Consider the following 14792-nt stretch of genomic DNA (forward strand, 5'->3'; position numbering starts at 1 on the left):
GCTCCATTTGGATATGAAAAAGAACTACTCCTCTGATTTTCAAAAGGAGATGAATGTACTGCGATGCTTTGCTTTGAAATCCTGTGAGGTGGAGTTCTCCTCCTAAAAGGATTTGTCATTATATCCTGGCCATTAAAAGGCTAACCCTTGCCGTCAGACATTGAGCTGTTATCCTGATTAGTTCTTGGTGGTGTTTGGCAGCAAACACTGATCTTCTGACAGCTTTGATTTCAGTAAACATACTGGAAAAACAAAAAATTAACTAAAAAACCCACGAAGCTATTGGGGGGCATCCCAGCATTGAACTATTTTGTTGGCTTAACTTTTTGAAAGTTAGTCAGTGTCAAGGTCTCTTACGTAGACCTCCATCCTACCGGTGTTTTGTTACTGCCTCCTCCTGATAATAACGCCCTGGCTTCAGTTGTGGATTTTCTCCCTGCTGCCTCTTTACCACTAGATGGCAAAAATAGACCATAAAGAATAGGATCAGGCGCACATAATTCATTTCTGACACGGAATTACTGCATCGTTTAACATCCAGTAGTGACAGGATGGTGTAGGCTGCTTTATCCAACTTTATCTAAACTCCAACTTTATCCAAATGTGAGCTGTCTGCAAGATGGCAGGTTTCATTGCACAACTCAACGACAGTGTTTTGTTGTTGGTCTCTCCTTATACATCAGTGAGCTGCACAAGAATGGGGTTTAAATGGGCATGGGTGAGATACCAGCTAGTACCCTTGCACCATTAAAAGAGACTGCTTTTGTCAACTTTGGGGTTGAAGTTTTAGTTCTCCCTAAATTGCCCCATATCCTACTGCCTGATTTACTGCTCATTTTCAGCTTTGTCACAGTTTCAATAACTGACCAGTTGTCTCCTGAAGTACAAATTGTGAATACAGAGCAGTTGCCTTACTGTGGAGATGGAGACAGCTGAAATGCGGAGAATTCATTCAAGTGAGTGAATTTATCCCGATATAAAGCCTCCAGATAGGCTCTATTCAGTGTATAGTTGCTTTTTCTCTCAAAGGCACACTCCCAATGTGTATTTCGGTTCCATACAGTTAACTGTTCCCATGTGCAAAATCAGACTTTAAATGTCACTACTTTACAGCCAGGTTCATTGACTAGAAATGTGCTAACTACAGAGTATCCTGAGGCACAAGCAGCATTAGGTACCTTTTCCGTATGTTTAAGGATTGCAATGCCTTACACCAGAACTTTGGAAGACAGCTGCTTGAGTGCTGGCTACTTTGGGTGCCTATCTTTCACTGGTGCCAAGATCAGAGAGAAGCTGATCAGTTGGTTGCTTGAAAATTACATCTAGGATTTAGATGTTTATATGTGGGCAGCTGGCTCCTGTGTCGTGTCAGGCAGTTAGCAACTTCTTTATTGACTCGTGATAGCTGCTAGTTCCCTAGAAGCGGTTTTAGAGAAAGTTGTTCCTTTTCCCTAGTATCTTCATTTTTTCCTACCTTTTGTCCTTTCTTCTGAAAATCCGGGGCTTTACTCGGTTGATGTTAGTATCTTTACTTTGTTAAAGGAGGCTGGTAATTTGCTAGCACCTTGGAAATAAAGATACTCCTGATGCCATCTGCTATATAGCGTATCGTTGTGTTTGAGTGCATCATAAGCTGAAGTGTGAACAGCAAGACACCTAACTTCTTGATTAGCTTTCTGTTTCGTTTGTCTGTGATTGATAGATATGAGTCCCATTTTTGCTGCTGAAGGTGATTATTTCCCAGCGAAATTGTTGGTACATAGTGTTGCTGATTTTTATATTTGCAGCTCATGTAATTACTTTGTTAGAGTGGTAATTGCAGTATGTCGAACACATTTCAAGAGCTGTTAGTGTTGGGGCGGGGATCTTAGCAGATGTGGGTCATCTGAAACTAGTCAGAGTTCCCAGTGCGCTGTGGGGTGTATGGCTGGGGGATTCTGAGTCTCTTCAGGCACTGTCTGCAAGACATAACCTCTGTGGTTTAGGATTTATTGTGTTGTGATCCAGAAGTTATTAACACCAGGGAAAGCGAAGAAACGGTTGGCAAGAGCAGCTACTTGTCAGTTTTCCTGGTGTCCCAAAGCCCAGCTGTCTTAACCGGTCCTTGGAGTGGCCCAGAGTCATGTCTGCAAATGACAGGACGCATCTGTTTAACACTAGGCAGGTGGGTCTGGAGGGCTTGGTCTGACTGTGTGTGATGGGACTTCTTCCCCAGCTGGACCCTGAGCAGGATGCCTCCAGAAGAGGCTTGCGCAGTGCTCAGGAGAAGATGGCGTACTCTCTGGTGTCCGTGCCTGAAGGAAATGATATCTCCTCCATATTTGAGTTGGACCCTACCACCTTGCGAGGAGGAGACAGCCTTGTTCCCAGGTACAGCTAAGCACAGTGTTAAAACTGACCATCTGCTTTGGAGTTTCATTTTTTTTTTTTTAAGGTAAAGCTGTCGCCCACTATTTTATTTGTTTTAAATCCTCTGGAATTAAGATTCTTCTCAAATTAATATAGAAATATTTAGCAAGTACCTGAAGCTTCACTTCAGTACTTTACAATTCAGTTCTAAGTAACAGAGCCCCATTTTACAGATGGGAAAATTGAGATTGACTTCCTTGCCGGTGAACAAACAGGGACTAAAAGCCTTGGATGTCCCTATCAAGTCACTCTGGTGACCTGCCTGTATCATGTTAGCTAGGAGGTGATACCAAGTATTTAGCATTTCATTTTCTGTTGTTTACATGTCCTTTACTGTTCATAGAGTACCTTTGCTACTTAAAAGATGCTGAATCCTTCAAAGACACACAGTCTGTATGCAGGCTCTTTGCTGTCACTGCGAACGCACAGCATATTTGTTCCATTTGCTTTATCTAAGCAACTCTCTAAATCATCAGAGACTCTTAAGTTAGCAGAGGTTAACATGGCCACCAAAGCAGCCATCCTGGCTGCTGCTTCTCTCCTTTGGGCTGCCATGGTTGTCTGGAGAGGGGAGGTTGTACTGCAGCTGAGAGACAGTTTGTTACCCTGGCCCAAGATGCTCATCTGACTGTGGCTTGACATCTTTTATGAAAGAGCTGGTACATGCCAAACAATGTCATTGCCTGAAATACCTGAGAAAATGAAGTCTGGGAACTGCTGTCCTCATAGACGAAGGACTCGTTGACTTTTGCTAGAGAAAATTGTTGCATGCTAGCCATGTGTTCTGGTATCTTAATGGACCTTTGACGCTTGTACAACGCTGGCTCTTCATACAGCTAGTCTGAAAATTCTCAGTTTAGAAAATAAAAAATAGAGAGTTATGGGCTGAAAAATACATAGGTAAGGGAGGAAGCTGACAGCTCAGATCACTATAGCATGTGGAAATGTGAGGATTTGGAAGAGGCTTAATTTGTTAATGTGCAGCAGCTGAGTTACAGCAACAAAATATAGACATAGTTCTGTTTTACAACAGAATCTATTTCATTATATAAGAAGACTTCTTAAGTTGAATTTACAGAATGAAATAAAGAAAGGTCTTATTCCTGTTACGGTATGTAGCATGGATAAAGATGACATTTTTTTCCCACTTGTTCCTGCCAACATCGTGCAATTCAAACAATGCGAAGATTTCCCATCTGGGAAAGTGACTCATGCTTTGAAACTTTTGACTTTCTTTCAGGAACTCTTATGTCAGACTTAGACACCTTTGCACTAACACCTGGGTTCATAGTACCAATATCCCTATTGATAAAGAAGAAGAGAAACCTGTGATGCTTAAAGTAAGTCTTGTTACTCTACGTAAGCGCATCCTTCGATTCCTGTACTTTAACGAAAGTGGTGTTGGCAGGAGAGGTCCCGGTCCCTTGAGACTGCTGGGTTTGTCAGACAGCAAGCCGTGTAGCAGCTATGAACAGTGCTCTTAGGCAAAACGTTTTATCTAAAACATTAGGTTTTCATAGTAGTTTACTAGTTAAACTGCTCAGTTTCTAGTGTATGATAGTCATCACGAGGAGGACTTTATTCCACTGTTTATTGCAACGTTTTGCAATCTCTTCTGATGTTTCTCTGAATTTAGGAACAACTTTAAGCTTGCACAGAGTGGTACTGTTCTCAAAGTTTGACTTCATCAGTAGCCTCGTACTGTCTAAGTGGAGTGTGGCTTTTATTCTGTTTTATTATCACTGAGTATGTGAATCATTACTTTGTTTTCTGCCTTTTGATTTGACGCTAAAACTTCTCTGTGTTTCAGATTGGTACTTCTCCAGTGAAAGAGGACAAAGAAGCTTTTGCTATAGTACCAGTTTCCCCTGCGGAGGTTCGGGACTTGGATTTTGCAAATGATGCAAGTAAGGTTTTAGGTTCCATTGCTGGCAAGTTGGAAAAGGGAACAATAACCCAGAATGAAAGAAGGTAAGGAAGCAAGAATTGAGTTCAGACAATGTTGTTACCTTTACACAGTAACTGTTTCATTGAAAATTTTATTTAAGTATGCTATCTTCAGGGGAGGGATTTTTTTTTTTTCCACCTTGATTAGATTAAAAAAAAAAAGTTGATGGTTTTATTGTTGACATGTCCACAGTGGAGGTTCTCAAGCATTTTGTCAAACTCTCCCTGTTGCTCTGTGAAATGAGAGCATGAGAACTGTTGTTGTGAACTTGGAGGAATAATCCACAGCATACCTTTCTTGATGGGCTTTGCAAATCGAGTGTGGGAATTTATAATCCATCTTGTGAAGACTGAACATATGACTTCTTGCAAATCCTCTGCTGATGTCCATGAAAAGTACATGGCCACACAAAAACAGTGCAGAGTGGGCTGTGTAGAGCCAGGGCCCAGGTGCTTCTATAGCTAGCGTCTTTTATTTGGCCTTGGGAGAGATTATTACCTGATTTTTTTTTTTTTTCCCCTGGCAATTTAAAGACCTGCCAGCTAGAACTTGGCTAGCGTATAGTTGCGCTAAAGTGATACCCTTGTCTTACTGCTGCTATGTTTTAGCTACTAGGCAGTAAGGCTATAGCAATAGGGAGCATTAGTTTCTAATTTTAAGTTCTGCACAAACCGATGTGCTCTATCCAGCATCTGAGTCAGTCTCTAATTGAAGTTCTTTTTCCACTTAGTGTTTCAAAATCTGTGTAAACTTACACTGGCATTGTTCTTTTAACAGGTAGAATCTGTAGTCTTGTATTAACAGCTTCTGGCTTTTCCGTAGATCTGTTACCAAATTGTTGGAGGATTTGGTCTACTTTGTTACTGGTGGAACTAATTCTGGACAAGATGTCCTCGAGGTGGTATTTTCTAAACCTAATAGAGAACGGCAAAAACTGATGAGAGAACAGAATATTCTAAAGCAGGTAGGCTGCATTTTTCTCTAAACTCTGCCTAGAAGAAGGGTTGTCAGAAAACAGAAACTAATACCAGAGGACTTGGCCAAATTATTTGGACCAAAAGATCCTTTGAGTTTCTAGCTTTCAGCAGGCTGTTGGCAGTGGACTGTAGGCATACCATTGCTAGAAGAAGAAATTACAGAATACGGTGTCCAATAAAGGTGATCAACAACGTTGTCTTTGCCATAGAGTAGCCTGGACAGAAACAAACATGGCAACTATAATGTATTTCTGATGTACCTTTTAGAAATGTAACGACACTGACACAGTATTTCTACACTAATTCTAATCAGATGAAGGCAGTGTCTCATGGGATTTTATCTTTGTTTTTTAACACCTCTATAGATTTTCAAGTTGTTGCAAGCACCATTTACGGACAGCGGTGATGGCCCGATGTTGCGGTTGGAGGAGCTTGGAGACCAGCGTCATGCTCCTTTCAGACACATATGCCGGCTTTGCTACAGAGTGCTGAGACACTCTCAGCAGGATTACAGAAAGAATCAGGTTTGAAATATGCCTGTAGCTTTCAGTGGCACTAACAATGTTCCTGTGCTCCAAAATATATAAAAGCTGCATCCCATTAATTAAACACTGCTATGCTGTGCTGTGATTGTACAGTAAGCAAGAGATTTTTGGATTGCTCGGTTTTACTCTATCTAGCATTTTTCATCTCTCTCAGAGACTATGTGCAGTGTAATTAGTACCAGTTCTAAGGGGAATTTAAGAAAACGACCAAATAGCTAACTGTCAAATCTGGCTGAATTATAAAACTTGCTTCAGTCTTGCATACTGCAGGCTCCATGGAAAGTTGACCTGTGAATTAAGGCTGTTCATTTTTTTTGTTGCAATTTATTAAAAACAAACTCATACCAGATAAGGATAAATGCCTTGGTGGTATCTGGCCCGGGAGAGAGGGAGGTGTTAAGTTTATCTGTTATCACTTGTTTTCTCTCAAAGGAAGAACAATTTGATTCTAATCCAGTTCACTTCTTGGGATGTTGATCTTGACAAATACTGTTTTCTGTTACTGAGTATTTTCTTAAATTCTGAGAATTAATTACAATACCTTCCTCTTCCTTCTATGTTTTGAAGGAATACATTGCGAAGCAGTTTGGCTTCATGCAGAAGCAAATTGGCTACGATGTCTTGGCTGAGGACACTATTACAGCACTTCTTCATAACAATCGCAAGCTCTTGGAGAAGCACATCACAGCTGCCGAGATTGACACTTTTGTTAGTCTTGTGAGGAAAAATAGGGAGCCCAGGTGAGATGTATTTGAGTATATTATTACCCTTTTCCTGTTAGCCTTCTGAGAAAAATCTGTACCTGCCAACTTGCTAGTGAGGAAGCACAGCTAGTTCGCTGCTTTTTTGGCACTCACCGTAACTTCCCCTTTGGGCAACAGTCTCGCTCTGCAATGTTAAAATCGAGTTCTGAATGTTTTCTTTCTGGAACGTAGATTGCTTCTGTCTAGATCTCAACAAGGATTGATACCCTTTTTGGCTCGCGTTTTCCAACAGGTTTTTGGATTACCTCTCAGATCTGTGCGTTTCCATGAACAAGTCTATTCCAGTGACACAGGAGTTGATTTGTAAAGCTGTGCTGAATCCAGCAAATGCAGACATTCTCATTGAAACTAAGTAAGTTAATGCCTTTAAAGATGGTTTTCCTAGTGTGAAACAGAAGGAAGGTGATTCAAAGCTGAGAGCACTGCTGGCATGTCTAGAGAAAGCAGTTAAGTGTGTGTGGGGTCCTCTTCAAATACACAGTCAATGGGTATTGATGACAGCAGACGTCTGCCATATGCATTCTCAGTCCTGCAGTCGGAGAAATCTTTCAGATATCTCACGTTGGATCAAAGCAGACAGACTTTGCAGGAAGGTGTGCAGAGTCCTGTGGGCCTGATCCTCCTCTGTGCCTCAGGCTTTCCTCCAGAAGCTGTCTGAAGTGAGCAAGCGCGTCTTGGGTGCCTGCCCACTGAGCTCGGCTTGCAGCAAAGCAGAAGCTGATGCATCTCTGCTCACTCGTTTCTCCCTCTGCAGTTAGGATTTTGGTCTCCAGCTCTCAGCATTGCCCTGCCATTGCTGAAGCATCATAGCAGGCACCAAATCCTGATAGTCTTCCGTAAAGATGGGTTTATTTGATGTGTGGGATAGGGCACAGGTATTATCAACATACTGCAAAAGGGAAGCAGGTCTTTGTCAGGTAATATTTAAAACACAAATGGATGAGAGAGTATTTTTGCACGTTTGATACTCTTCGTGAAATCATAAAGACAGTATTTATTTCCACCAGCACTTCAAGTTGCTACACCACTTATTTGTTCTCACCCTTGTGTATTTAATTTGTCTTTTTTCAGATGTATGATCTCTTCTTTGCTGAAGAGCTAAAAGCCCTTAAAGCCTTTTTAGTTTTAGTTACTGAATTGTTTCTAGGTATTTTGCTACATAAGCAGAAACAAGTTCCGATCCAATTGGCATTTATGGGGTACAGAACTAATTGATTTTTAGGTATTTCTATTTACTAAATCCTTTCCTAGTCTGTTGAATGATCTTTGAACCAGTTCTCCTGTAAAGATGCTTTTGAAAGTCAGTTACATGTGTCTCTAACTTCTTGTTCCTCTGTCTGTGTCAGTTGAATGGAGCTGAAATGTTGGTCCTTTTAAGACTGAATGAAAATCTTATAGTCTAAATTAATTCTAATCTCATGCTTTTAATAATAAAACACAAAGATTTTATGTAGTAAACTGCTGCTGCTGAAAAGAGTGAGGTACTCCTGCTTTTACTTTGCAGAGTTAGGCAATAAAATTTGTGTGTTCTGAATGCAGGTGAGATCATAAAATTAGTTATTTCTATGTCACCAGTACATTTTAGCAAATGTCTTAAAAGAAATGTGCTAAAAGATCTGCATGGGTCTTGGCAGTTCGTAATCTAACCTAACTTCCTTCTGGCAGGCTGGTCCTCTCTCGATTTGAGTTTGAAGAAGTGTCCAGTGGAGAAAATGCCCTGGAAGTTGGAGAAGATGAGGAAGAAGTGTGGTTGTTCTGGAGAGACACGAACAAGGAAATCCGCAGTAAGAGTATCAGAGAGTTGGCTCAGGATGCTAAGGAAGGGCAGAAGGAAGATCGGGACGTACTCAGCTACTACAGGTTAAAGAGCATGTACAGTAGTTGGCTAGCAAAGTTCATCAAGGCTGTGTGGGGAAGCCTTTGGTATATAGGCTGTAGTTGGTTTGGGAGAAAGGGTAATGGTTTGATGGACAAAATAGCCATTAGACAGTGAGGATGAAGTCTCTTTGAAGTGAGAGCTAAAAGCACAAAGTTATTTGTGATGAGAAGTCCAATTATCAGCATGAGCAAGTTTAAACTGTTTTTTTTTTTTAAATAGTTGAAGCTTAGAGTGCATTGAATTTGCATAGCATTTAATGCTTGTATTTCTGCTTGGTTTCCTGATAAGTGGGTGTTATGAGAGATCCTCTGTTAACCGTTTAGGTTACCTGTATTCAGATGGTAGTTGGGGTGAACAGCCACTTGGAGGAAGAACAGCATTTGAGCATGCAGATGACTCTGCTTTTGATTCTAAAGGAGTCACTGCTGTTCCCTCTGCCTTCTAAATTTCTCTCTAGGCTCAAAGCCTTTAGTGGTCCCGTAGTTCTCAGCAGGACAATATGTGAAGTTATGAAAATGCCACAAGTTTGGTTTGATTAATGTGCAGTGCTCTTTTGTATGGCTTAAGCTATGCTTTTAGCAGTTTCTAACATGAAGCGATGTTTCCAGATGACTTGACAAGACACCAAGTTCTTGGCATAGTGCAAGATCAGGTTTCAGCCCAGACCAAATTCCTGTGTCTGGGTTATAAACTTCTGAGAGTATTTTGACGGACTCAGTTGTGGTGGTGCAGAAAGTACAACTAGTTTTTTTTTTTTTAATAGCTATCTTATTTTTCATTATCTCTCCCATTGAAATAGTTCTTGCAGCAGACTTCTTAATACATGTTTTTATCTGAGCCTATTGGAGGACTGAGCTCAAAAGGAGACCTCTTATATATGTTTTTAAAAATTGCATTTGCTTTCAAAATAGATTTTTCTTGCACTTGTTTTTAAATAGAATTGATAGTGTTAATTAATTTTAGTCTACATTATAGTCTCATGAACATGCTTAAAACAAGGCTTTTAGGATATGGTTTGGTGAAATTCCCATGAGGAGTGCTGAGAGTGAAAAGGAGCCTGCTTTCAATTAAATGTTCATTTCTTTAGGAAACCTCACAGTTGACACTATTCAGCACAAGCCTGTATGAATACTCATGAGTGTTGGACATGTGCTGTATGACTAAAGGTTCATTACCAGCCTGTTGGATGAGCCTAACTTAAATGCCAGTTGTTTGCTTTTAGTTTACGGACTAAAAACCTTAGGGATTAAGTTCAGTTTTTCTTTACCAATTCTTTCACTGAAGGGAGCAGAGCTCAGTAGTTGTTTAATCACGTACCTAATTTTAATGATTCTGTACTCCATCTACATTGTTGCCTCACTGAACAACTGTGGCTTCAGCATCAGTAAGAAGTGTTCGGTCTTTTACAGTATTTAGGCTGACTTGCCTTAAGTGTTGTTTGGATTCTTCTGTACCTTTCATAAACAGCATTATTTAATTGAATGTAACTCTCAGGAAACTACGATGACTCCTTTTATTCTATTTTTCCACTAGGTTACCTTTTACTAGTGTTTGTTACGCATTTTATTCTTTCCATAATAAGTATAGCTATATTACTGGAAAATACAAGATTCATTCTGATAATACGTAAGAGCATGTCAGTACTATACCCAGTGGACGTCTCTGGAAATTAAAGTGTAAGCTGTTTATGTATTTTTTTTTTTCTTCCCCCTGAAGATACCAACTAAACCTCTTTGCTAGAATGTGCCTTGATAGACAGTACTTAGCCATAAATGAAATATCAGGCCAGCTGGATGTGGACCTCATTCTCCGTTGCATGTCTGATGAAAACTTGCCGTATGATCTGAGAGCATCTTTCTGCCGGCTAATGCTGCATATGCATGTTGATCGTGACCCCCAAGAACAAGTAACACCGGTGAAGTATGCTCGCCTGTGGTCTGAAATACCTTCTGAAATTGCTATTGATGAGTAAGTACTTGCTGGATAGTGTTGGAAAAGGAAATTAATCCCTCTTGATTTTTAAAACAAACCTAGATCAATCCTAAACTCATGCCTTGTTTATAATGCTTCTCTTTAAAAACAAAAAATAATAATAATAATAATAAAAAAAAAACATTCTCACTAGTTCCATTATTCAGACCCTGTAGTTTCATTTGCTGGAGAGAACCTTCCTGCGAACAAAATAACTTTGCTGTATGTGCGTAGTGTGAGCTGTGAGGCAGTAGGGCTTTGTCTCCCGAACGGGCAGTGGTCGCAGTGATGGTCTGTCTCCCATTTGGGTGATGTGACAAGTGCCCTAGCCCTGGGGAGGGAAGGCAAGGAAGGGCTATTTCATTTTTCCTCCTGCCTTATTTGGTTAGAGTATAGACTCTGCAGGCAGGTTGTCCATACGGTAGCTCGCACAATCAAAAGCCAAAAAAAGGGAGAAGATGCTGAAACAAGCAACGTGCTGGAGGCCCAGTCATGTTCCTTCACCTCCAGTGGAAAATACTCTGATGCAGTGGGGAAAAACCTATACAAAACCACAGCTAGGCTGGAGATGTGATTTCTTGACCATAGACTTGTATTAACTCTACAGTACAAATAATTTAAAATTTATAGTCAACTGTTCAGAACACAATTTTTTGGGTTGGAAAAAATAAACATTTAAAATTTAGGCTAAATGTTAGGAATTTGAGTCTTGTCAGTGTTAGTACTGGTGTTTAGTGGTTTATTCTTTTGCCCTTTTTTCCCTCGTTGCTAGCCTAGTTTTCTTTGAGAGAGATGCAGTAGATCATACCCAACTTTAAATGCCGAAATAGAAAACCAAATGGCTTCAGCTCTGGCAGAGGCTAAACAGTGATATGTGATCAAACAGGGAAACGAAAGTAGTTAGTGGAAAGTGGTTGGGATTGTCTTTTCCTTTTCAAACACTGTCTGCACACGCTGAGAAACAAACCTAGGATTTGAATTAAGAAAAATGAATGTCTACTTCGCATATATCTTGTTTTTATTTGGAGGAAAATAGCATCTACAGTCAGCATCTCTTGGCCACATCCGTTTGCCTTCGCTGTACATAGCTTGTCACTGTTTCCACTAAAATAAGAAGGGTTTCTTATTTATTGGGACAAAATTCTCTTTTTTTGTTCTCCTCAGAGGTTTTTAAATAGTGCTAAATGACCATATGGGATAAAACAGCAAAAGCCAGGAAATTATGGTGTCAACTTCCCGACTCCCTCATTTGGATAAATTATTTCACAGCTTTTAGATTTTGACCAACCAATGAAAAATTGTATCAGGGGAAGAGAGCCCTGTGTGTTTGCATGCTAAGTTTTGTGGTTTATTTTGTTTTGGTTTTTTTTCCCTCTTCAGCTATGATAGCAGTGGAACATCCAAAGATGAAATTAAGGAGAGATTTGCACAAACAATGGAATTTGTAGAGGAATATTTAAGAGATGTGGTGTGTCAGAGGTTCCCTTTCTCTGATAAAGAGAAAAATAAGCTCACTTTTGAGGTAGTTATCCAGTTCTGATTTTATCTTTTGTTGTATGCATGTGTGTGTGTGGAATGTTGGTACTTTTTTTTCAACACCAGGTGGACTGGCAAGTAATTAGCAAGTGCTGAGCCTCAGCTGGCTCCTACTTCCCAGTGTAGTCCTTTATTCTTGTGCAAGCAACTTCACTGAAGTTTGTGAGAGTTTGCAGTGATAGTTCTTGAAATACAGTTAATGAATGTGAGCTTATGTCTTAGATTTGCAGCAGCCCTGTTTACTTTTTATGCTCTCACTGTTATTGCAAAGTCAAGCTTGAGTGGAATAAATATTCTCAAAAAGTAAACACTATGTCTGCATGCACAGATAGTCTCTAGAGCTTATAGTATTACTCAGGAAGAGAACAATGCCATGTCCTGTGACCTATTAAAATACTCTGTGCAAATAAAATGTAGCAAATCCATGTAATAGTATTCCCTAAATATATCACATATTTCCTAAAATTAGTGGTTTTCTTTTTAAAAAAAAAGTATGTGAGGGGATATACTTCAGATGGTGGGGCTACATTAAATATTTGCACTATATGTGGAATTCTTGTGTGTGAATCTTGAAGCAGTGCATGAGGAGGACTTGTGGGAAACTTTAACTTGGTAGCAGTAAGCTTTAGATGGGTAATTTTTACTTTTTTGTAAGACAAAACCATAAAAAACATCTGTACATTCGCTCTAGTCTTATGTTTATCTTATGTCTATCTTATGTTTTCTGTAATGAGACAAACATGGTATGATTTTGTAGTTATAGAATATCAATTGCAAGTACATGCTGTTACTCCAGGCACTGCAGTATTTGTAGGCAAGTAGAAAACTTTATGATAAAATGTAGAGCTATAGAGTCTTACGGAATTATGAGCTATTATGATAAGAATATGACTTGCAGCCAGGTTCTTGATCTTTTCCTTGTCTTACGACAACTTGATTGTGATAGCAAAATGTTTAGTATTAATCAGGCTTTTTGTTATTATTTTGGTAGGTTGTTAACTTAGCCAGAAATCTGATATATTTTGGTTTCTACAACTTCTGTGACCTCCTCAGACTAACCAAAATCCTCCTTGCTATATTAGACTGTGTGCACATCACTACCATCTTCCCTATTACCAAGATGGCAAAAGGCGAGGAAAGTAAAGGTAAGGCCAAAAAATGATTGGCAGAACAGATCATTCTTTGGTAGTTTCTAGTTCATCTCAAAATGTCAATGTGGATTTGAAATCTTCTACCCCTTTCTGTCTATGGTTTGGCTGTACAGCTGAGCAATGCCTACAATGGCAAAGGGAGAGGGCAGGGGGATTCTGAAAGTACAGCCGTGCTTCTGTTGACTTCCATCTCTTCCAGGGATTTAGGTGTCCATCTGTCCGCCTTTAATGTTGAGACAATTTCTCTTCATAGGATGTGGAGGGTCCTTGCCCTGTTAATGCACTCCCATTACACCATCATAACTTTACCTGTTTACCTACCTCTCTGAAGGGAGCAATGTGATGAGATCAATCCACGGAGTTGGGGAGCTGATGACCCAGGTGGTGCTCAGAGGTGGTGGGTTCTTGCCCATGACTCCGCTTGCTGCTGCTCCTGAGGGTAACGTCAAGCAGAGCGAGCCAGAGAAAGAGGACATCCTGGTAATGGACACAAAGCTGAAGATCATTGAAATACTTCAGGTACTAGCAATGCAAACTAACGTAGCATCTCGTGCTGTCTTTAAGTATTAATGTAGTGCCATGCTGCCTTTTAATTCACTCCTGCCTTGTATGTGCCTCTTTGAAACTGGTGAAGCCTTAAAAGAGTGACTTTTTCAGGCGTGCACTCAACTTGCATATGACAATAGCATTACTGGAACAATTTAGTAGAAATGAGTTTGCAATAGACATCTGCATATCTAACCGTGATTTGTAAGTACCTGAGCTGCTGAAGTGGAGAGCTCATTTTCCACCTTACCGTCTCAGTAATTCCCCTGAATAGACAGGGCGGTCTTGTTAAGTGCCCCAAGGAAGGGGGAGATACTTGACTCCTCGTACAACCACCAGCCTGAAATGTTTTTTATGTATGCACATTTGCCAGCCTCTCTGTCTCTTCCATCTCTGTCTGGCTTTTCTCACTTGTTTACTCCTAAGTTTTCAGGACACAAACAGAAAAGTTTTTTCCCTTTTCCACAATTCTGTCTTGATCTAGATGTTGCCACAGAATTACTGCACTGAAAGCCATCTTCCCTCCCTCAGTCTAGGAGCCCCTTTTCTGTTCGGTAACTTCATGGGCAAGTTCATGCAGGCCAGAACTCTGCAAAAGCCTTGTGGGCGAAAGTATGCGAAGCGGCAGGAAAGGCACGGTGCACCTTCCCTGTGCCCCCGTGGGAGGTTTCGCACATCGCTGGGTGTGAGGTTATGCCCTTCCCCGCAGCAGCAGATGCAGCACGGAGCGGGGGCTTGAGTCGCTTCCTTTCACCATTGCTAATTTTAGTTAAAGCCAGAACTTCTCTTGTGGCCTGGCATGTGCAATGGGATATGTTAGCATGCCAGTATCCCCCCCTTTACCGTGGGTTATTAAAACTGGCATTAAGCATTTTCCCATAAATCTGAGAGAACCTCAAGTGTTCTTTGCATTGTACTACTTTCCCCAAGAGGGAGGAAGACCACCTAATACAGCCCTCCTGAAGTGGGAGCTGTTGTATGGCGGCAGCAGGCTGCGGCGCTGCGCTTGCGGCAGCAGCTCGTGTTCGGCTTCCCCTGCCGCAGCGCCCTGGGGTCGGTGCGAGGA

General features: G+C 40.7%; 1 protein-coding gene across 1 annotated transcript in view; it reads left to right on the forward strand.

The window, feature by feature from the left end:
* The window catches only part of ITPR1 (inositol 1,4,5-trisphosphate receptor, type 1), a gene marked incomplete at its 3' end in the record, with an annotated part of 81236 nt that overhangs the window by 47745 nt on the left and 18699 nt on the right, over positions 1-14792 (forward strand). Inside the window, exons 11-22 of the mRNA XM_010285033.1 lie at positions 2216-2370; positions 3650-3749; positions 4220-4380; positions 5180-5321; positions 5700-5858; positions 6447-6619; positions 6876-6995; positions 8309-8503; positions 10239-10490; positions 11874-12015; positions 13021-13174; positions 13512-13699. Coding sequence (XP_010283335.1) covers positions 2216-2370; positions 3650-3749; positions 4220-4380; positions 5180-5321; positions 5700-5858; positions 6447-6619; positions 6876-6995; positions 8309-8503; positions 10239-10490; positions 11874-12015; positions 13021-13174; positions 13512-13699 — 1941 coding nt within the window. The remainder of the gene's footprint in view (positions 1-2215; positions 2371-3649; positions 3750-4219; positions 4381-5179; positions 5322-5699; positions 5859-6446; positions 6620-6875; positions 6996-8308; positions 8504-10238; positions 10491-11873; positions 12016-13020; positions 13175-13511; positions 13700-14792) is intronic.

This window comes from Phaethon lepturus, unplaced genomic scaffold (assembly GCF_000687285.1).
Source record: "Phaethon lepturus isolate BGI_N335 unplaced genomic scaffold, ASM68728v1 scaffold25004, whole genome shotgun sequence".
Taxonomy (NCBI): domain Eukaryota; kingdom Metazoa; phylum Chordata; class Aves; order Phaethontiformes; family Phaethontidae; genus Phaethon; species Phaethon lepturus.